This window comes from Rattus norvegicus, chromosome 10, assembly GCF_036323735.1.
Source record: "Rattus norvegicus strain BN/NHsdMcwi chromosome 10, GRCr8, whole genome shotgun sequence".
NCBI lineage: Eukaryota > Metazoa > Chordata > Mammalia > Rodentia > Muridae > Rattus > Rattus norvegicus.
The window spans coordinates 94,266,724-94,289,867 of record NC_086028.1 but is presented as its reverse complement, the minus strand read 5'-3'; the positions used below and the strand labels follow the sequence as shown (position 1 = coordinate 94,289,867).

General features: G+C 43.8%; 1 protein-coding gene across 10 annotated transcripts in view; it reads right to left on the bottom strand.

The window, feature by feature from the left end:
* Positions 1-23,144, bottom strand: part of Cep112 (centrosomal protein 112) — a 467,050-nt gene that overhangs the window by 42,812 nt on the left and 401,094 nt on the right. For 9 of the 10 annotated variants that reach the window (XM_063268762.1, XM_039085650.2, XM_039085647.2 and 6 more), the window contains one exon: positions 4,686-4,775. In XM_063268762.1, coding sequence (XP_063124832.1) covers positions 4,686-4,775 — 90 coding nt within the window. Of the gene's footprint in view, positions 1-4,685; positions 4,776-23,144 lie in introns of those variants that run through there. The other variant, XR_005489758.2, reaches the window with a different exon arrangement.

The following is a 23,144-nucleotide window of genomic DNA, read 5'->3' as shown; positions in this document are numbered from 1 at the left end:
AGAAGATGGGAAGATCTCCCATGCTCATGGATAGGCAGGATTAAGGTAGGGAAAACTGCCATCTTACTAAAAATCAATGTACAGATTCAATGTAATTCCCATCAAAATCACAACACAATTTTTTATAGACATTGAAAGAGCAATTCTCAACAGTATAAAGAAAAATAAAAAAATCCAGGATAGCCAAAATAATGTAGAACAAAAGAACTTCCAGAGGAATCACCATCCCTGACCTCAAGCTGTAGTGATAAAAACTGCATGGTATTGGTACAGAGACAGGCATGTTGATCAATGAAATCAAATCGAAGACCCCGAAATAAACCCACACACCTATGGTCACTTGATTTTTGATTAAGAATCCAAAAACCATACAATGGAAAAAAAGAAAGCATCTTCAACAAACTGTGCTGGTCTAACTGGATATCTACATGTAGAAGAATGAAAATAGACTCATATTTATCATCCTGCATAAAACTCAAGTCCAAGTGGAAGAAGGACCTCAACTTAGAACCAGAAACAGTAAATCTCATGGAAGAAAAAGTGGAGAAAAGCCTTGAACGATTAGTACAGGAGACAATTTCCTGAACAGAACACCAGTGGCTCAGTCTCTAAGATCAACAATTGATAAATGAGACCTCGTGAAATTGCAAAGCTTCTGTAAGGCAAATGACACTGTCAACAGGACAAAAGGCAGCCTATGGATTGGGAAAGGATCTTCACCAACCCTTCATCTGACAGTGGGCTAATATCCAAAATATATAAAGAACTCAAGAAGTTAGATACCAGCAACAAACCCAAACAACCAATTAAAATGGGGCACAGAGCTACATAGAGGAGTCTCCACAGAGGACTCTCGTAGTGGAGAAGATTCTCCACAGAGGACTCTCGTAGTGGAGAAGGTTCTCCACAGAGGACTCTCGTAGTGGAGAAGATTCTCCACAGAGGACTCTCGTAGTGGAGAAGGTTCTCCACAGAGGACTCTCGTAGTGGAGAAGATTCTCCACAGAGGACTCTCGTAGTGGAGAAGGTTCTCCACAGAGGACTCTCGTAGTGGAGAAGGTTCTCCACAGAGGACTCTCGTAGTGGAGAAGGTTCTCCACAGAGGACTCTCGTAGTGGAGAAGGTTCTCCACAGAGGACTCTCGTAGTGGAGAAGATTCTCCACAGAGGACTCTCGTAGTGGAGAAGGTTCTCCACAGAGGACTCTCGTAGTGGAGAAGGTTCTCCACAGAGGACTCTCGTAGTGGAGAAGGTTCTCCACAGAGGACTCTCGTAGTGGAGAAGGTTCTCCACAGAGGACTCTCGTAGTGGAGAAGGTTCTCCACAGAGGACTCTCGTAGTGGAGAAGTGCTTAAAGCAATGTTCAGAGTCAAATGCAGATCAAAACAACTCTGAGGCTCCATCGTACACCCCTCAGAACGGCTAAGATTAAAAACTCAAGAGGGAGCTCATGCTGGCGAGGATGTGGAGCATCCTCTGCCTTGGCTGGTGGGAGTACAAACCTTTATAACCACTTTAAAAATCAATATGGTGGTTTCTCAGAAAACTAGGGATAGTTCTGCCTCAAGACCCAGCTATGCCACTCCCGGGCAATATATCCACAAGATCTCCTCCGTCCCACAAAGACATTGCTCAGCCATGTTCACAGCAGCTTTATTCGTAATGCCCAGAAACCGGAAACAACCTAGATGTCTTTCAGCTGAAGAATGGATAAAGAAAATGTGGTACATCTATGCAATGGGATACTATTCAGCTATTAAAGCCAAGACAGCATGGATTTGCAGGCAAATGGATGGAATTTCAGAATATCATCCTGAATGAGGTAACTTGGTCCCAAAAGGACATGTATGGTATATATTCACTTATCGGTAGATATTAGCCAAAAAATACAGGATACCCATGCTACATTCCATTTACCCAAAGAAGCTAAACAAGAAGGAAGGTACAAGTAAGGATGTGACAAAATGAGACCCTGGGACTGGACTTTTAAAATATTTTTTACTAGAAAAAGAAGAAGCTGATGAAGAACATGAGGGAGGGAGGGAGGGAGGGAAGGAGAGTGAGAGGGAGGAAAAGAGGGAGAGAGGGACAGAAGGAGAGAGGGAGGGAGGGAGAGAGGGAGAGAGAGGGAGAGAGGGAGAGGGAGAAAGAGAGAGAGCAGTCCAGATGAAACGTAATAAATAGTAATTTGGGGTTATTGACAGGGAAATGGGTTCTAACTGCATGGAGGGCAGGCAGCTGTCCAGCTGTGGCATGCTTAAGGCATGTTAAAAACATGGAGGCTGTGTGTGTCCTTCATCCAGGGACATAAATGGTCTAAACCAGGTAGAAACCTTATGCCTGGATTCTTAATACTTTTAAGTACACAAGGATGCTTGAATCTCACTTAGAAGGAGGAGTAAAATAGTTATAAGAAGCAGATGGAGGGAGGGAACTGGGGGGCAGGGAGAGGGGTTGGGAGGGGAATGGGAATGAGAATGTATGGAAACCTGCATCCCCAGAAAGAGACAGAGACCTGGGATAAAGGAGGTAGCCAAGAGTCAACGTGGGTGTCCTTTGCTGTGACTCACAGCATTGGGGATATGGAACCTAAAGAGGCCACCTCCTATAGCCAGGCAGAAACATCAATAAAGCGATAGGGACACCAACCCACCCACAAAACTTTCGACCTAAAATTTATCCTGTTTACAAGAACCGCAGGGATAGGGGTGTAGCAGAGACTGAGGGAATGACCAACCAATAACTGCCCCACTTGAGACCCATCCCATGGGCAAGCATCAGTCCCTGACACTATTAATGATACTGCTATGCTTACCGACAGGAGTCTAGCATGGCTGTCCTCTGGGAGGCTCCACCCAGCAGCTGACTCAGACAAATGCAGACGCCCACAGCCAATCAATGGATGGAGCTTGGGGACTCTTGTGGAAGGACAGTAGGAAGGATTGCAGCCCCCAAGGGGATAGGAACTCCATAAAAAGACCAACAGAGTCAACTATCCTGCACCCTTGGGGCTCTCAGACTCTGAACCATCAACCAAAGAACATACACGGGCTGGACCTAGGCCTCCCTGCTCATAGGTAGCAGATGTGCAGCTTGGTCTTCATGTGGGCCCTGAACAACTAGAACGGGGCTATCCCAAAAGATGTTGCCTGAACGTGGGATATGTCTTTCTAGATGGGCTTCCTCGTCTGGCCTCATTGGGAGAGGATGCACCTAGCCTCATAGAGACTTAATGTGCCAGGGTTGGGGGATATCCAGTGGCCCCACCCTCTTAGAGAAGGGGAGGGGGTTGGAGGAAGAATTGTGGGAGGGGTGACTGGGAAAAGGCAGTGAGTGGGATGTAAATTAAATAAGTAAAATAATAAAAAATAACTCAGAATAGATCACATCCTTGAATATACTTTTAAAAAAACTGTACAACTTTAAGGCAAAAAAGGAGAAAATCTGAAATTTAATGTTAGAAACAAGTTCTCTAGATTGATACTAAGAACATTATCCATAAGAACAAAAGGTGATACACTGAACTTAACTAAAACCTTTTGGTTGATGAGTCTGTTAAAAGAATGCAGAGATAAGCTATAGAACATGGGGAAGCCTTTGACAACTCAGAGACTGTTAGAACCCATACCATTTGGCCACATTCCTGGCCTTGAGCCCCTTTTTGTCAATATCTCCAGAGATGAACAGAGCCTCCATTACCAGACTGGAACACTTATATTTTCCAAAAATCAAAGCAACCCATCCTGAGATCCTGTACTGAGCTTTCCTGGCACAGCTGAGGTATGGCCATGTGGCAACACTCATGGTGGTTTGTGGGTAGTGTCTGGTGACGCCAAGGAAGGGGTAGCAAGACTGTACCCAGGGGCTGAGGACAATGTATCCCCTGGATCTCACCAACACTCATGCTCTGTGTTGGTCCACTGCTAAAGCTTTTAAAGGGTCAACATGGCCAGGTACTATAATTCACTAAAACTAAGGGTTGAGTATAAATAAGCTTGCCATTTGAAAATAAAATAGGTTAATGGCTACTGTCATGGCTTATTTTATTAACCTAATGAAAAGAAAGAGAACATCAAGATTGAAAAGAGAACATGATTTTTGTCTGTTAACTAAATAATGTCCATTTATGTTATGGAGTTGTATGTCCACTTATTTTTAAACAATGGCATAGAAGACACTGTGAGATGCCTACTCCATATCTATTTCTCTACTTCTGTGTTTTTCTTTCCCTTCCTTGTCTAAGTTCATCATCAGCTGATGAGTCCTGATTGGCTAGTTGGGCGTATCTCAGTCCTCTAGCCTTTGATTGGGCATGCTAGGTCAAGTAAGTGATCTGCTGCTGCCAATAAAAAGAGGCAGAAGTGAGTCTAAGAATTTCTGACCCCTCACAAGATTCCAGAAACTGACGACTCTGTATATCCAGAGAGTGCAGAATGGGTAGGATATATGGTGTTGCTGCAGCCATCTTGGAATTGCTTTGAGAATTAAGACACTAAAGGAGGGAGAGCCACCAGAAGGTCAGAGATGCAGTCTTTATCATCTCTGGACCTCTTGTTCTGACTGGTAATATTTGTCCTTGGTTTTGACCATCCAGTGGGCACTCTGTCCTCAAAGCCAGAGGCCCTAGCTGACACAGGAAGCAGCCCCTGAGCTGGGGAAGGAACAAGCGAGGCGGAAAGGACCTACCTGTTCCTGTGCCTCCAGTTCTTTGTGCTGTAACTTTTTCTCTGCACTTCGCACCTGATTAGAGCGGGTTTCTAGCTCATCTTGTAAAGCCTGAAACAGTAAAATAAAAGCAACATCAGAAATTAGCACACTTGACAAACGAGCCCTGCCTCACGAACTGGCATCACCCAGGCCTCAGGTCCCAGCTTAGTACTTTGTTTCCAAGATTTCGGCAGGCACAGAAGCCCAGGCTTTGGGTGCTCCGCTCACAGCATTTGAGCTAGGAGTACTGAGGATGAAAACCTGCAAATGTGGCTGAGTGTGGTGGCACATGACTGCAATCTGAAAAGGCTGAGACAAATCTAGGCTATACAGCAAGATCCTGTCTCAAAATTCCCAAAAAGCCACAGAAAAAAAAAGAAGTCCTAATGTATAAAATAGACGAACTAGCAAGTTTCAGTTATTACCAAAATGTCTCCTATCCAGCATAGGGCTCCAACCATGTGATAAGGGAGGAAGCCATTTTTAATGAAAGCAGCCCTACTAGTGTAACAATGAAAAGCATCAAAATCTGTAGGTATTGTGACATCTAGTCAACATGACATTTAAAGATTATAATGATTAATTTATAGCAAACCTAAACCAATCTCCATAGAAACTCTGAGAGGATGGTGTGGAATTTGAAATCTTTGCAAGTTGTGGAGAGAGAGGACCTTTCAGTTGCCAAGTAGCTGTCAGAAGCAGATGCTGGTTAATATGGGGAGGCTGGAAGCCACTCCCGTCCGCAGTTGGCATCACTGTAAGTGAAGAGTAGACTAGGAAGGACAGAGCACAGTATGGCGTGCTGTCCTCTTATGGAGCCAATGCACAGAAAGGTATAGTGAAGAGAAGGCATGGCATGGTAACAGCAAGGATGGTAATGTAAAAACCAGCTTCATCCAGTTTCTGTTACTGCAGGATGCTGAGATCGTGACAGTCAGGAGAACAGAGGCACCCTCCTGATTCCCCAGAGTGACATTACAGTGCTGGGGAAGTAGCGAAGAATTATCGAGCTACACATCCTTGGTCAGTGAAGAGGAGAATGACAGCAGAGGAGGGGCCATTCTGGGGAAAAGTTACAATGTTAAGATGGATGGCACAAGAAAGGTTATCTGAGTAGATATTTACCAGCAGGGAGAACAGAGCCACACGGATCGCCAGGAAAGCCGTTCTTACATTACGGCAGAGGCCACTGCATATGGGAAAGCTCTGGGGAAGCCACAGAGGTCACTGTGGAGATGGAGAAGAGGCGGAACAATGCGGTCTCAGGCTAAATGGAGTGAGTGTCTCAGGTCAGTGGAGTCGTTTAGGCTCCACTGAGGTAGGAAGCTGCTGGAGGACTCTGAGTAGGCACCACTTTGGCTGCAGACTGGACGACGGCAAGGCAGGTGTGGAGAGGCTGACCAGGACCTGTTGGTTTCCTGGGAAAGAGTGATGGAGAACTGGAACAGGGTAGAATCAACTGGTGAATGAAATGCTGGATTCCAGGTAGATTCTGAAGGTAGAGGTCGTGGTCCTGAAGAGCTAGGTCCAGAGCATGAGAATAAGTGAGGACCCCTGAGGAGTCTGACCAGTTAGTTCTAAGAGATGGGGCAGGTGTCAGGAGAAGCCCTGGAGCTCAGCCTGGCATATATGTCTAAAATGCCTATCATATATCTAAGTGCCACAGGTACAGGTGTAATGTCTAATTTAGGGTTCACTAAAACTCAATGTATGAGGCAACAGTGGCATCTGCCTGTAATTGTAGCACCCAGGAAGCTGGGGCAAGAGGATCATAAATTCATGGTTGTCTTGGTATATAGTGTGATATGCTGTCTTAAGAAAGAACAACAACGGGGTTGGGGATTTGGCTCAGTGGTAGAGCGCTTACCTAGGAAGCGCAAGGTCCTGGGATCGGTCCCCAGCCCCAGAAAAAAAAAAAGAAAAAAGAAAAAAAAAAAAAAGAAAGAACAACAACAAAACCCAGCAACAACACACACACATAGGCTTTTACACACACACACACACACACACACACACACACACACACACACACACACACACACACAAACCATTGTTTTTATTTTGGGGGTTGGGTTCCCTCTCTGAGAATCTAATGAAAGCTAAATACATGGTCACTCTCCAAAAAGGAAAAAGCATGGTTATGACGTTGTTTCAGAGTGTAGAGATTGTATGAAGCATGCTCGTGGGCAGACCTTATATTAAACACTTTCAATTTAAAGGGTAAGATGATTTTAAAATGAGCATATATGGTTTTAGGGTCTTTTTGATATTAAACATTGTGAATTTACAATCTGACTAGGTCTGGGAATGAGCTTAGAAATCTCAAGTTTTTATCTCGTCTTATACTATTGTGGTCTGATTCCAAAAAGACAGACGACATTGTTCCCATTCTTGTCAGTTCTGTAGCATTCTTTTACTTGTGATGGCTCTCAGGAGACAGGGTGTGATAAAATGGCACGGCTGTGGAGAGTAACAACCTCTGCTGTGGAGAAAATGCACACACACTTTCCTGTCCAGCTCTTTGCTGCTAAGTCACTTCACTACTGCCAGTGACCTTCTGAAACCCCAATCCAATGGCCATGTCTGCCCACTGACATTTGGGGCTGCTCTCCCCACCTCTGCGATCTAGCTTGACTTCCTCAGTACAGCTAACAGGGCCTTAGACTAGCAGCATGGAAGAAGACTGGGGGCTCGTGTGCTGTGCTGGGGCCACTGTTACCATCAATAACAAGCTAAGGTGGGGTGGGGGCTGTATTTACAACTCTCATGAAGATCTTTGTAGCAAGTCATATTCTGTCTTAGGAAATCATGGGGGCTCAGTGTGCTCAAATCCCCATGGCCAGGAGGGAGGCACTGGGCTGGCACTAATGTTTCTCTAACTTCAAATTCAATGTCTGGGCTGCGCCCTGCGCCTCTTTCTCTCTGCCTGCTCTCTCTTTTCTTTGTCCCACCCACCCTGTTCTGAAACTCAGGGCGGAGCTCACTGGACTCCTCTGGGCTTTCCCCAAGCTGCTGTTGAAGAGAAGTATCATACCTGTCTGTGTGAGGCTGCAGATGATTACAGCTGTGGGATCCCTGTCACTTCTGCAGGCTTAGTGCCTGGCCAGACCAATGCCTGGCACAGACAACTGCCAAACTGCAATGTAAAGGGAACTGAGTCGTATACGGTGGAGTTGCACTCCCTAAGGAAGTCCGTTCCAACCATCAGGGCTTCTGGCGGTCCTTAATCGGGCACATTTAACCAGTGGTAGGCTTGTGTTTGGAAATACAGACTGTATCTATGTTCATATTATATTTTGTAATATGCATAGCCATCTCTGTACACACACACACATAGTGGTGATTATACTCATATGTTGTCTGGTTTCTGTCATAACAAAGTGGGTTATTTTCCAGTTTTTGCTTTACTCACAGAAAAATATAAACTTGTGCATTTCCCCTGTCTTAAAGGAAAGCCTGTTTCCTTCCTCCTGGTTCCGCCTCCCCTTCACTAGTAGGCCCCATACTCTGCACAGTGTCTCCTCCTGCTGGTCCCCGCGCCTCTCCTCCTCACCATTCTCCTGGTCTCACTTCACCAATCACTTGTTACCTCCAAATGCCAGAGCCTGAGGCTAATGTGCTTCTCTCCTTGTGGCAGCATTTCACGGCTATTTGTGTTTTTCTTTTGAATTCTGAGGAACTAATTGTCCCAGTGAAGGCAAGGGAAGGAAGAAGGCTGTTTCAGGATGGACAGTCAAATACAAGACCTTGAGTGGGAGCTGTGGCTATGGAGAAGCAGACTTAGGTGGTAGAACCATGAATGGCAGCTTGGGAGGAGGAACTTAGCTATCTCAGGGCTTTGACCATGAGAGTCAAGGATTTTGGTAATAGCAACTCAGAAATGTTGGGGCAGTATGGTTTTAACATGCTGATTTTAAAGTGCTACTGGGACTTCAAGGAGGACCCATTGCTGTGATATTAATATTTATATCCAATAAGTTCATACATTGAAATCCTAACACCCAAGGCAATGGTACCAGTTTGAGCTTCTCAGATGTTATACAAGGGTCCTGGGACAATGGCTGTGGTCCAGTCCTGGGTGCTTGTGTGCCATACTGATTGGAATCATGCTCAAAAGGAGGCTAGTCAAGTACAGCCGCCCGAGAGACGAATTGCAGTCTCACAGACATCCCCTCTGCTGAGGTCTTGATGGTGGAAGGTCCAGCCTCTTTAACAGAGAGTAACCAATGTGTGACGTTCAAAGCCCTGTAGCTCAGTAACTGTAGTCACAGCCCCCTGAGCTGAAAGTTGACCTGACAGTTAGGTCTGAGCAGGATAGAGAGCCTCTTAGACGCCATGTGCAGGGGGACCCTTGTCTGGGAAAATGAGCAAATTAAAGAGTGTCCTGAACCTGGGCTTCATGATGGCCACGAAGCAGAGTAGGCAGAGGAGGGAAAAGGAGCACAGAGAGCTGCGAGATCAGGAGGGGTGGGAGGCAGTGGTGAGACAGTGGGGGGGGGAAGTCAAATGGAATTGTCCTCACACCCCACACAGTGAGTCTATTCAGCCCACCAGGTTTTATCATTATTATCAAGATAGAATTCCAATTACATCTGCTTTTCAAAACCAGTAGTGCTTAGAACTTGCTCATAGTTAAAAAATGTAAAGCACAAAAATCTTTTCAGAGGTTAATCAGAGAAAGTTGTATCTGAAATGACTTTTATTATCTATTAAAAAATCATTGTAAAAATTGAAAAGTAAGCCAGAAATATTCTTTCTCAATTAAAGTGTAGCACATGAAAGGAAAATGATGGTTTCTGTTGGCAACTGTTCCCAGAAGAATATTCTAAAACAATTGTTATTTGAATCTGAACCTCTGATTATAACATAGAAGACCATGGGAAATGACCACAGCTTTTCAGAATGTACAACCAGTGGGGTTTCTTTCAAGTTGTGGTTTTTTTTTTTTTGAGAAACCACCAGTTGTGACATCATACACACATGTATACACGTGTACACACATATGATATGCACACACTCAGACATACACATTCCCGTCTACACTTGAGCAAATACACTTGTAAACACAAAGTCACATACACTTGCATACACACGTGGCATACACACACACACACACACACACACACACACACACACACACACACCCCTTTAGCTTATTCCTGAAAAAAAGAAAAGTTCAAGAAGTTGAAGAACAGAATGTCCCTTTAGGTCAAAAATAGGAAACCAATCCTCATTGCGAACATTTAAGTCTGTATCCTGCAGGACTACTCCTTCTGTGTTAATTCTGTTTTGTCAATTGGTATCGTCACTAAAGAGATGATTCTTTAATTATATCTGCTTTTAACTACTCTGTAGGCCAGTTTGGCAGAGAGTAGAATTGTTCTGGTATTTTGTGGTAGGGAGCAAAGGAAAACATGTTATAGAAGAAAAATGTAAATGACATAATTCTTTCTATACGCACAATGAGGGTGTGCCCCTAGCAGTGAGGGGCCTGGGAGAAAAGTTGCTTTGTTTGTTTAAAACATGGAAACAATCAGAGCAAGGCCAAGTGTGAAGGATTTTATGGATCTGTAGGGCTCTTCAGGATAAGGAGAAGGACTGGTGTTCCAGGCCTTCCCATTGGGTGGGTTGTCCAGGGACAGGAGGCGGGATTATAATACTCAATGCTGTTTTTATGACGTTAGCCACCATAACTTAGCATGAGGCACTCCCTAGATTGTAAACCATGTAGTAAGAACATATGTGCCATTGTATGTAAATCCAAAGTTCCTCATATAGCGGTGAATTAATTAAACAAGGAGGAAGTGGGTAGATCCATACCTTCTAATCATAAATAAATGGAACAATAGTTTATTTCAATCACAGAGCAGTTAAAAATCATTCAATAAAGAAAAAGCTCATTGGAAGAGAGTACCACGGAACAGTGATTCCAAAAAGAAAATGTCCCCAGGAGCATGGCATAGATAGAGCTTTCTGATAGCACAGCATTTGACTGTGTCCAGAGTCTTTCTAGAGAACCCTGACCTTGCCTAGGACGCCTGAGTGTCGTGCCTCCACTGTCCCTTCCTGGCTGTCTCAGAATGTATTCCAAGCTGTCATCACAACAATATGACAATACCGTTTTCATCTCCTTTTCTCATCCTGACATAAAAACCTCAAGTGAAACTGGGAGTTACTTGCAAATGCAAACAGAACCATCAGCAGTGTGCACTAGCCTCCAATACACCTGCTTCTGGAAGCATTGAGAGCCACCACACCTGAGGCACCCCCTCTGTTGACTTAGACTATGCTTTGCTCCTTCGTGAGAAGACAACTAGAGACCAGAGGTCTGCTTGTTTTCCAATTTAGGTAAACGTGAAGTTCAGGGTTTCGTTTTTAGTGGTGGTGTATTTTCCATTTGAAACATGTAAGATGATTTTTAAAGTTTATTGTTAAAGTCTGTAAACTATTATATAGTTTTAATATATCCTTTAGTTTTGATCTTAGGCAGAAATGACAGTCTTTGGCCAGTGTAGAAACCATGGTGACAAAGGGGGAATGAGGGTGACTCTCCCTTCAACTCAGTTGCCTATGTAATGATGCCCATGTTTGTCTATGCTACACACTCACACCCAGCTCTAATGGTGCTCCTTGGAGGAGGCTTTCTTTGACATGCAAATTGACACAGAACCGATAGACATCTTTCTTTTTAATATTGCTAACTTCAGGCTAAGATAAAATACAAGTGGGGCATAAGATTGGACTTGATTTCCTTCTTTATTTTTATCTTAGTAAATAATATAAACAAACAAAGGAAGAAGGCCAAGCCCTGTCACTCATGTGGGGAGACGCACAGCTAGGGCTACTAAAGGTGCCATGATGGCAGAATGTGACATTTTAATGGGCTGGTTTCATTGGCTATTGAGGGAGGCCACTGCATCTCCTGCTGTATTACTAAATATTTAAATAGGCCAAGTCTAGGAACAAAAGTAACAAGACTTTGCTGGCTGAAATGCCGCTCAAGCTGTCTCCTGTAGTGTCGCTTCATTCATAGCTTCAAAGTTGAAGAGATGAACCATGAAGTAGTGAGGGATGGGGCAGCACTCAGCCACAGATCTACAGTGAGCTCCAACTCCTGTGGGGACCACTGAAGCATCCCCAACACTTGGTATCATTTTTCCTGTCATGGTGACATTCACGTTTCCGGTCCCACACTCCTGCATTCCAAGAAACCACTTCTAAAAACCTTTCATAATCAGTCTGCCTTGTGACACTGGTGTGAGGAAAAGAGGATGCTGGGGGATTTTAATCCAACACATATGCTATTTTGCACGTACATTAAATTTTCTCTCAGGAAAAACTTTAGTGCTGTTTCTAAGCCACACGTGTAAGAACAGCATTTGACTGTGAACCTGCTAGATCTCCCATTCAACACTAAACAAAAATATTATGGACAATGTGAAAAACAAAAATGGTGTTTTCTGGAAAGAAAAGACAAATTTTCCCCCTTTCTTTCTCACATCTATTTTCAGTCCTTTAAAAATCCCTATAGGATTTCCTCTAAAAATGCACTTTAAGAAAAGCTAAGTGTTTCCTGGTCTTCAGAGAAGTTCCTGTCACTCCAGGACTTTGATGATCTGAGGAGGCTGGAGTCCCTCAACACACATCATCAGTGCTCCTGTCACACGGCGGCCACCGACCACCGACAGACAGTCCTCACGCCTATTTCTACCCAGGAAATTCAAAGCACATCCGCCCCTCTCCTTCTCAGGCAGCCTCACTTGTGAACAAGTTCTTATCTTGGGTGTAAAATCCAGGATCGAGTTTAAGCACCACAGCTGGGAATTTTAGGAGCACAGGGCATTTCCCCCTCTGGCCAGTGCTTTCACCGCGCACACACTTGAGTTCGCCCTTTGCAGAACAGAGTACACATCACTAGAAATGTCAGATCGTTAGAGACCACCACTCTTTTGTACAAGCCCAAGAAAGGGAGTAGACCCATCGGCCATTCATTTAAATTTCAACTTTCTTACAATGTTAACCATTCACACATTTGATCTACAATCCCCATATTCAAGGGTTTTCCCAGGAAACGTCTCAAATCTCGATTCAAGAAAATTCAGGCTACTGGTTAAGGCTGTGTGCTTACAACACACCCATGCTTCAGCTTTTGGAATTTCATCTGCTTCCCCTTGTTGTATAGACTGCTTCATAAGGGGAACAACTTCCTCTCCCAATCTTTAAAGCGATCTCTGAGATGCTTGGACAATTATTGGTTCTTTTTTTTTTCTTTTTTTTTTTTTTTCCGGGGCTGGGGACTGAACCCAGGACCTTGCGCTTCCTAGGTAAGCGCTCTACCACTGAGCCAAATCCCCAACCCCCGGACAATTATTATTTACACTATAGTAGCAGTTTGTGCTGGTAATACCAACCAGCTACGTAAAGATCAAATGGCTTTTTATTTAAAACACTTGAGTAGGGCTCAAGAAATGGCTCAATGGGTAGAGGGCTTATTTATTGTGCAAGGATTAGAACCTGGTTTTGAATTCCCCAAACCATACAGCCAGGTGTAGTGGCATTTTTATAATTCCAATGCTCCTGTGGGGAGCTGGGAAGTTAAGACAGGAGAAGCCCTGGAAGCTCATGGGCCCGTTAACCTATGTATGTGGTAGTGAACAGGGATCTTGCTTCAAGTGAGGCTCAATGCAAGAACTGTCAAAGGCCATAGTGTGTACACACACATACACACACACACACACACACACACACACACACACACACACACGAGAGAGAGAGAGAGAGAGAGAGAGAGAGAGAGAGAGAGAGAGAGAGGAGGGAGAAGGAGAAAGGGATGGGGAGAGGTGTTTTAAAAAGTAATAAAAACAGCTGTGTTCTGATCATCCAGCCTGCTTCTTCAAGTGTCAACAGTGTGGTCTCTTCTGGTTTTAAGACAACAGGAGGGGTTGGGGATTTAGCTCAGTGGTAGAGCCCATGCCTAGCAGGCGCAAGGCCCTGGGTTGGGTCCCCAGCTCCGAAAAATAGAAAAGAAAAAAAAGACAACAGGTGTCAGTTCTTCCTTTTCAAATTCAAAGGGTCAGTCATGGCTGAGTTCCTTCGTGCTCTCATTGGCAGGCTGTCTTCCTTGCTGCCCTGTTCCTTCATATATTGTACAGATGGGCTATGAGCCAGTACAGTGGTGACTTCAGCCTTGTTCCTCTTATTCTCTGATGCTCATGGACCTTTGTTTTGTTCTGGATACCTTTCATCCCACTCCTCATGTACTCCTACCACCAGCTAACTTCCTCCTCTGTAACCTGACTCTGTTTCCAGTGATTGCTGAAGCTTGTTCTCTGCAAGGTGAGCTGTGACCTTTCTATGGCCAATCCAGTGCCCGCACCACATCTTTATTGTCTAGGGTTTCTCTACTGGCCTGGACATAGCTGGGCCTCCTCCTTCCAGACATCCTTTCCTTTCACATCACAAAATTGGGATGGTCTTCCTCAAGCTTCTGTTGCTTTCCTCATTTTTTTTATCCTTTCAACTATGCATATTTCTCCCAAAGGATCTTCTCAATCTACTTTTTTTGTATAGAGCATCTCCAATGGGCAATATATTGATTTTTATAAATTTCAGTTGGAACCCACACCACACCATCTGGGTTTCCATGTATGATGGGCAATGTTAACTAAGTTTCCCTGTTGCTGATTCCCAACATTCATCTCCACACATAGTTCCTCACATGTCCTCTAATTTGATGCCTACAACTGTCTCCCCTGTAGATACACGGTCAGTCACCTCGCATTACCTCAAACTTACCAAGTTCAAGGCCAAGTTCATACATTTTCTCCTCAATCAGCTTCATTCTCAACTCTCCTGATGGTTTGGCTGAATGATATCCTTCCCAGAAAAGATAACTACTGCAGATGTGTGATGGTGGTTCTTTCTATGTGCATGTGGGGCCTTACAGACATAATTAGCTGAGGTTATACTAGAGTGGGGTATACCCTTTTAAAGGAAAAACTAAAACAAAGCCAATAGCCTTGCTAGGTAATCCAGCCTGGGCTCAAATTCATGCTCTTTCACCTCAGACTCCTGACTTCTGGGATCCCAGTTATGTGCAGCCATGTTTGGGTTTAGCATGGGCCTCTTAACCAACCAAGCTATGTAGGAAAGAGTTGGCCAGAGCGTGGGGTGACTCTGAGCCAAGAGCATTGAGGAGCTCTGGGCAATAGTAAAGCTAAAGAAGCATGGAAGCGTCCATTCTGACAACATTCAGAGGGGACTGAGTCTGCCCAGATCTAAGGCTCCTGGCCCCTGAGCTGTGAGACAACCCTTTCTAGTTTCAGGCTCTTTAAGCTTTTAGTTAGCATGCTAGCTGCGGGGGGGGACCCTTCCATTGTTGACTTTGTTTTCTGTTGAAATACTGAACACACACTCGCGCACGCGCGCACACACACACACACACACACACACACACACACACACCCCTCCTCCATGGAAATAAATCAGAGATCAGTTGGCCCTCGTAAGGTCCCCTGCTTGTCCCAGAGGACAGAAGAACGGGATGTTCTGACTGGCAGGTTGAGTCACATGCTTGTACCATAATGAACCATAAAATTAGTTCCATCTCCAGGTTAGGAAATGGTAACGGAAGACAGGTGTCCCTCCGCAGAAAAGGCGGAAGTGCATCTCTAGGAGAATGAAAATGGATGCAGGAAATAAAAAACCTGACTCAGTTGTGCCTCTCCCATCTGGGTTACATGAAAGTGTGTGTGTGTGTGTGTGTGTGTGTGTGTGTGTGTGTGTGTGTGGTGTTTTGAGAGGGAACACACACAAAAATAGGAGGTCTTTTTTTTCTCCCATGTGTATTCACTTCCTTTGGCTAACACGACAACCAAAAGCTTTCATAGGACCCAGTTCTACTAGAGGTCATTTTGTCCTTGTGAGGAGCGGCAGTGTACTCAGACAATCTGGAGAACAGCACTAGGGGAATGTATTATGTCGTACTCCCTCTTTAGTGTTTCTATGGTTTTGCATACATGGCCATTTCATGTCATAAATGAAGCAGTTTCAGAACAGCAATGACGCATGCTTAGATGGAGAGAGACGCCTAGCATGGCAAGGCAGAGTCTGAGGTGTGCTTGCTTCCCATCCCCCCACATTTACACAGGGGATGCAAATCATCTATGTCAGGAAAGGGTTGTTCTTTTTTTAACCTTAGGATTCTCGGATATCTGGAGCCCATACTTATGAGGGAAGAAGTTTAAAACTTTCCATTTAAAGCACTTAGAATGAGAGGATTTACAAAGATCCTGTTTAATGTTCAGCTGACACATTGTCAAAAACATTTATCACGCAACCTTTTGAAGTTTCTCCCACTCCTTTCTAGTTATTAAAGCTCAGTTTGCACTTAGTTATCAACAACAGAGCAAACACGTGATTGTCTTTATAGTCAGCCGTTTGGTTTCTGAACTACTAAGCAGAATTCAGTTCTTCTGATCAGAAAGATGATTAGTGACCTAGTTTTCAGGCTGGAAGCACCACCCAGCTGATTTCTAAAATCACTTCTGTATGGACTCAGGAAGAATGCCAGAAGAGTCTTGGAAATTTCTTTTTAAGTGTTTTATGATGCTCCAAAATTTCAGAATGTTCAGCTATGAGAATGTAGCACTTTAAGTCCGGGTGAATGGAATTCTTTCACTATAAACCAAGAAATGGAGACCTACATTAAGGTGGTGAGTTCTCTGGCAACTTAACCCCTAATGTAAATTTCTTCAGATTAAGAATAAATGAAATATATTCTAAGAATACAGTAAGAATAGATTAAATTCATATTACATTTAAAATTTTTTGAGTCTATACAGAATGTGCTCGATATTATATGGGAGGCTCAAAGTGGGGTAAGCCTTGGTCATATCTTTTAGGCAGCTGACATTATCATACAAGCTACGTGATAAAGACAAAAGGCAGGAGGGCACAGTAAGTGTCTTAAGCTGCCAATTGAGAACAAAAGGAAGGAGAAGAACAGAGAAAGAGGTTCAAAGACACCACAAGGAAGGAAGCAGATAAATCCAGAATGTGGAACATTCTGCAGGACAACTGACCTGCTTTCTGCAGGAAGTCAATGTCATGGCACAAAAGCAAAGAAAGGCATGCTTTAGATTAAAAAAGACAGAGATGATGAAGATCAAATGCAACATTTGCATCTTGTTTGGATTTTGATTCAGACAAGTTGCCCATAAAGTGGCAATTTGAAGTCAATGGGGACCCTTAACTATGAAACAGGTAATAAATAAGGCTAAAGGACAGCTTAATTCTCCTGGGTATGACAATGAGACTGAGGACTGTGTGAACCATGTTTTCTCAGATGAATTCTGGGGGTACACAAGGAAAAATGATGTTTGTAGCTTCCTTCAGTGTAGGTTAGCATAAAATGAGAGGAAAAAGAAAGGAAATATGGGCTTTAACTCAGGATCTTATTCTGTTGACCAAGCTGTCCTAGAACTCTCTAAGTAGCTAGCCCAGGCTGGCCTTGGACTCAGCGATCTTTCTGCCTCAGCTTCAATGTGGTCAAATCTTGACAGCTGTTAAAGATAGGTGCTCAAGTCCAACACACAGTAAAAAGGCATGGGGTTTTGGTATGATGGCAACAGTGTCTTAGGAAGAGCTTTGAGGAACAGCTAATTTTGACAGGCAATAGGCAGGGAGGAGGAGGAACTGTTTCCCAGGAAACAACCTTGTAGAGATCAACAAAGAGAAAACAGGGTGAGCTGAGCAAGGATGGCACAGTCCACGTGGCAGGGGCTGAGTAGTCCTGCAAAGGAAGGCTGAGCAGAGGCTCAGGAAGCCTTTTATTCAGTAAGAACAACTTGTACATTCTGTTATCTATAGCATGAGTTACACATTTTATAGTTAGTTTCTCTCTTGACACATCTTTTCCATCTAACTTTCAACACCTCCCTCATAGAACAATCTTTCCTGTCAAGTCTGCTCTGGTCCTTCCATAGCCCCAGCTGACCAGTATATGTCCTAATTTTACTGCTGTTGCTGTGTTATCCTGACAAAGAGCAACACAGGGGAGGAAAGGGTCGTTCTGCTTGTGATTTCAGATTACAGTCCATCACTGAGGGGAAAGGCAAGGCAAGAACTGAAGGAACCAGTAACATCATGTCCGTAGTTAAGAGCAGAGAGAAATAAGTGCATGTGGGTATCCTTGCTTGCTCGTTCAGCTAAATCTCCTCACTTTCACATGTTTATGGCCCAGCCTAGAGAATGGTGCTACCCAAAGTGGGCTTAGCCAAGTAATAATCAAGACAATTCCCCAAAGACATACTCACAGACCAAACTGACAAACTGATCTAGTAATCCCTCAACTGAGACCCTTTCCCCTTGTGATCCTAGGTTATGACAAGTGGAGAGCACACCATCTATTGTTCTGCCCACTGTTATTTGCATGAGTAGTGACGTTCTTGGCAACAAACAGCTTTTAAGGTAACTTTTTCAAGAGCTACTCTGGGAAATGAAATTCACGGAGTGAGAGAAGAACACATGCGTGTACTTTCGAGTCTGAATGTACAACAATGATCACGAATGCTTATGATCCTAACCACAGAGTAAGCATTGCACTCATGATGAAATTATGAGGCTTCTGATGTGGTTTGTATTGCTTGCTTTAGATGAAAGTTTCAGAAGTTTCTAACTAGATTTTTTTTTTTTAAAATTACTGGCCTGGCCATGTAAGCCTTTTTCTCCTTTAGCACTGATATTGCATAATAAACATGTCTTTCACAAAGAAAAAGTTAATGTTTTAACACTTTTTGAAGTAACTTTAATCACAGTTGGTAATGTGTAAAGTAAATTAAGATTCCCTGGACAGCACAAGATCTAATGTAGGCGGTAGTCACTGTAGAAAGGTACATGGTTTCTTAGACCAGTCTTTACCTTTTGTGTTCTGGAAATGAGCATTTGCTTAGGCTGACTGCAATCGTGATCCTCCTGCCTCAGGTGGGATTCTAGTGGTCCACCACACTGAGCTCAAACATATTTTTAAGCAAAAATACAACTGGTTCTTAGTAGTTTTGCCCAAATTTTAAGAATGTTGTTCAAAATCTGTTAAACCTTAACTTTTGAAAGGCTTCCTGTACCACTAAACTCTGACAAAAATATAATCTAGTGGGTTGTTTGTTTGTTTAAATAAATGGTTCCAAACCAAACATCTCAGACTTAAAATACAGTGTTGTTTCTCTTACAGACAGACAAAACTCTTTTGGCACCTTAAAGGAGACCTCATGTGGAAATCTGATTTTAACTAATCTAGTTTTGAATTGCATTTACTTATTGTATGTGTACATGCCATGGTGCAGTACAGGGGTCAGAGGACAACTCCTTGGACTTGGTTCTCTATCTGCCCTGCAGATTTTAAGGATTAAAGTTAGGTCATCAGGGTTTGTGGCAAGCACCCTCACATACTGTGAGCCAGCTCTCTTGCTCCTAGTTAATTTGTTATAGTTATGTTTCCTTATCAATTTACTATTAGCATTGCTTGTCAGTCCAACTTCTGAACAGCTAAGGCCATTTGGTACACCACTGGTAGATAAACCCTGTTTCTGGACTAATATCAATTTTAAAATTGTGTTTCACTTTGGATTATAAAATACACAGGAACTAGAAACAACAACAACAACAACAGCAACAACAACAACAACAACACCACATTAAGAGAATTGAAGTTGCCTAATCACTGTATTCAGACATAACGCAATTAATACAAAGTCTTCTTCTCCATGTCTTTCCCCCTAAGCATACAAAGCAGGCATAATGAACCTGGGGACTCAGGTGTACCCATAAAAACCTTTGTGCCTCCACTGTTCCTTTCATCCTGCTCAGTGGAGGCTGCTCTTCTCTGGCTGCTGGTGAGGACTGAGAAAGGAGCCTTGGTTTCTCAGGTCACTCAGCCTACAGTCACCTTAAACTGCACAGTCTGAATCTGTTGGGTCGTTCTCAAGAGATTTTGAATGCTTCCTAGAAGCAATTTATTCTAGAGTATAACATACCTAAAGTATCCCAGACTGCCATTCTGTGGCTTCTTATTGAGGGACTTTGGGTCCCCCTTGTCTTTGACTAGGGATTAGACTGGATGTTTGGTGTCCACTGACCTCATCCTCCTAGTTGTATTTTTTAATATATTTCGAATTCTTCAAGAATTTTACGCAATGCTTTTTCATATTCACCTTCTATTACTTCTCTAACTTCTGCCAGATCAACTCCCACCTCTCCAAAATTTTCAAAAAGAATAATCCATTGAGTTTAAATTTGCTGCCCATATTGTCATGGGGTGTGGTGTCGTCCACTGAAATATGGTTGTCCCCAGGGTTCATTCCCTCAATGAAACTGACTTTCCCTCCCCAGGGTCCATCAATTAATAGCTCTCAGCTAGTGGTGGTGGCGGTCAGGAGCCCCTCCCTGCTCCATGTTGGAACATTGATAGGCTTGGTCTTGTGCAGACCTTATGCAGGCAACACAGCTGCTGAGATTTCTTGAGTACAGTGTTCCTGTCCTGTCCAGAAGGCACTGTTTTTTCTCTGGTCTTTCTTGACCTCTGACTTGTACAATCTTTCTACCCTCTCTTCTATGATGATCCCTGATCCTTGGGGGCTAGGGGCAGTGACATGTATTTTATTCTTCCCTGGGACTACTCAATATTTATCTTCAACCTGCCTTCCCAGACTTCGGCAGATTGCCACTATTCTCCCTGTCAACTGCTCTTTGCCTGCTGGATGAGGGCCTCTTCATTCTTCTTACTTTCTGCAGGTGAAGCTCAAAAAGTGACACTCTCCCTGTAAGTGGGAGATGTGACATATGAACTTCAGGATTTTGCAAGACTGTGAACTACCACATTTTCTGCAGTAAAAGTCTAGTGTGATTAATGAGCAAAGTGTCAAAAATATTTGCAAGATAGATATCACAGTACATAAATATTCAAAATTGTATTCAGAGACACAGTCCTCATTTGGGTACATCTCATTGGTCCTCATGGAGAGGGTTATTCGGAATAGCCTTGAGGTAGTCCTACTCCCACTCCACTCCTAGTGCTGGAACAGAACAAAGATGCTCTTGCTGTGTTCCACAAGAGCTTTTCTAAGCCAAAGAAGAATGCACCGGAAGATCATTACGTTTCAATGTACTGAACTGAAAACGTAAGCTCTTTCAAGGGGATATGAAAAATAGGTAACAGAATCTTTAGCCCTAAAAGCAAAAATCACTGGCTGAGAGACTGGTGAGTCCAGCTTTGGGGTAGGAATGAAGGAGATATAAGCTCACTACATCACTGTTATTTGGTAGTGTGCTGGAGCTGCTGCGAATATTATCACATGGCCTGTTAGGTATGCCCAGCTCTGTTTTAGAGATAAAGACACCAAGATGCAATACAAAGTACCTCAAAAGAAGACCCCGGGTTAAGCAACAGCCTCTAGCCCTGGTCCAACTGACTATAACCAGTCTTGCTGGTGCTAGTCAACGTCTCTTCCATCGAGCCCTGTCCATCTCGGCCTTGAGCAGCTTGATGCTGATTTCATGTAGGGATGTTGCTGGGAATCTGCTGTACCATAAAGGTCCTCCCACCCTAAAGCATCTTCCTTTGCTTCCCAAGCTCTCTTACACATGGTTGCTAAGGGCCTTTCCTAGCCTGGCTTCTCTGAGACCGTAACAGCTCTTCTCTACCTACAGAGGTTTCTAGATCCCAAGCACAGAGGATATCCCTGTTACTCAATGTGTGTTTTAAGAACCACTATCGTAATGGAAGGTCTCAGGCGACCTGCTGGCATCCTGGAGTGTGAGAAGCCCTGGTCATCTAGGGAATGCTCCCAGCAAGCAAAACCCAACTCTTGCTTTCAGAGCAAAACTGCTGGAGAAAACCTTCTGTGGCCCAGGCCCCTGATCTCAGCTGGGAGGCCTTGGAGCTGGCCTTAGGCAGTAGTAACCTGGCGCAAGCTGCAGAGTGACACTCAGATTAACCAGGAACCAGTCAGTTTTCTGCGAATGACCCAACAGATTCAGACTGCGCAGTTTAAAGTGAGTGTAGGCCGAGTGACCTGAGAAACCAAGGCTCCTTTCTGAGTCCTCACCAGGGGCAAAGAAGAGCGGTGTCCACTGAGCAGAATTAAAGGAGCAGCTGGAGCTACAGAGAGGCATTTGTGTTTCCCAAGACCTTGATTTAGTTTCTAACTTATGTCCTTTGTCTTCAGCTGCTATGAAGCTAAACTGTGATGGGCATGGCCACTCTCGGCAACTTTAGACTTTATGACTGGCGTGGTTATTACACCTACTCTTGGCTCTGTAGCATTTCCCCTATATGTCTGACCTTGATTTTCTCACTAATTACATTTAACTCTGTGGAATGACATGCTTCTCTATCTGAAATGCTCACTGGAATGAGGTGAGGGAGAGTTGGTAGCATTTGTATTTGGGCACTGCATCAGGGAAGCAATGGGGCCAATATATGTTGCATTTCTGTGACTTCGCTTGTCCTAGACAGCATGTATAACACTAGTCCTAGCTTCTGGTGCAGGCTGTCTGTACATGTGGAACTGCAGCATAAGACACTTAACTACAAACCCTGAGTGTAAGTTCATAGAACCTTCTATGGAAAAACTAGGGATTTTGAGGGATGCCAGCATTTGAGAAAAGGCTTGTGGCGGGCCACACGGCAGTGTGAGGTAGATTTCTTTGCAATGGAAGCTGTGCTGTCTATCCTGACTCACCTTCCTCTGTGTCTCTCTACCTTTCTAAACCAGGAATGCTGTCTGGCTGGTCTTAGCCATCATGAACTGGGCTTCAAAGAGTCAGTCTTGCACTAAAGAGTGGAAAAAGAAGTCTTCTATTTGAAAATTGATTCAAGTCAAGCCATAAAACAGGACAAAAGAATAAAGTCTTCACTGGATGTCTGTGATGTAATGGTGATGCAATGGTAGTTAATTGCTTGGAAAGATACCATTGGGTGAGCCTGTGGCTCGCTGGGAAGAGTGATCTGGGCACCTAGTGCCCTGTTTTCTCCCCTGCGATGAGTATGACCACTGACTGTTTAGCTCCAAGAACCTGTTTCTGCATGCATGCCAGTGAGATGTTGGAGAAAATGACCTGCCAATGTGTTAGCATTAAGTTCAGCTGTCACACAATTCTACTTCCCTATTATAAAGGTGTGTGAGCCAGTGTGGAGATGACTGGATGTCACTGCAGAGCCAGTGTGGAGATGTCACTGCAGAGCCAGTGTGGAGGTGACGATGTCACTGCAGTGACTGTGTGTGTGTACTTTCTAGTCTTCCTGGCTGAGTTTTCATGGCTGCTTCACCTCTGTCACTTTTACAACTTTGGACACTCAAAGTTCCATGGATACCAGTTTGTGGGTGTGTCAGTAAAGGAATAACAGCAGTAACAGTCTCACTCTTGTCAAGGGGGTTATCA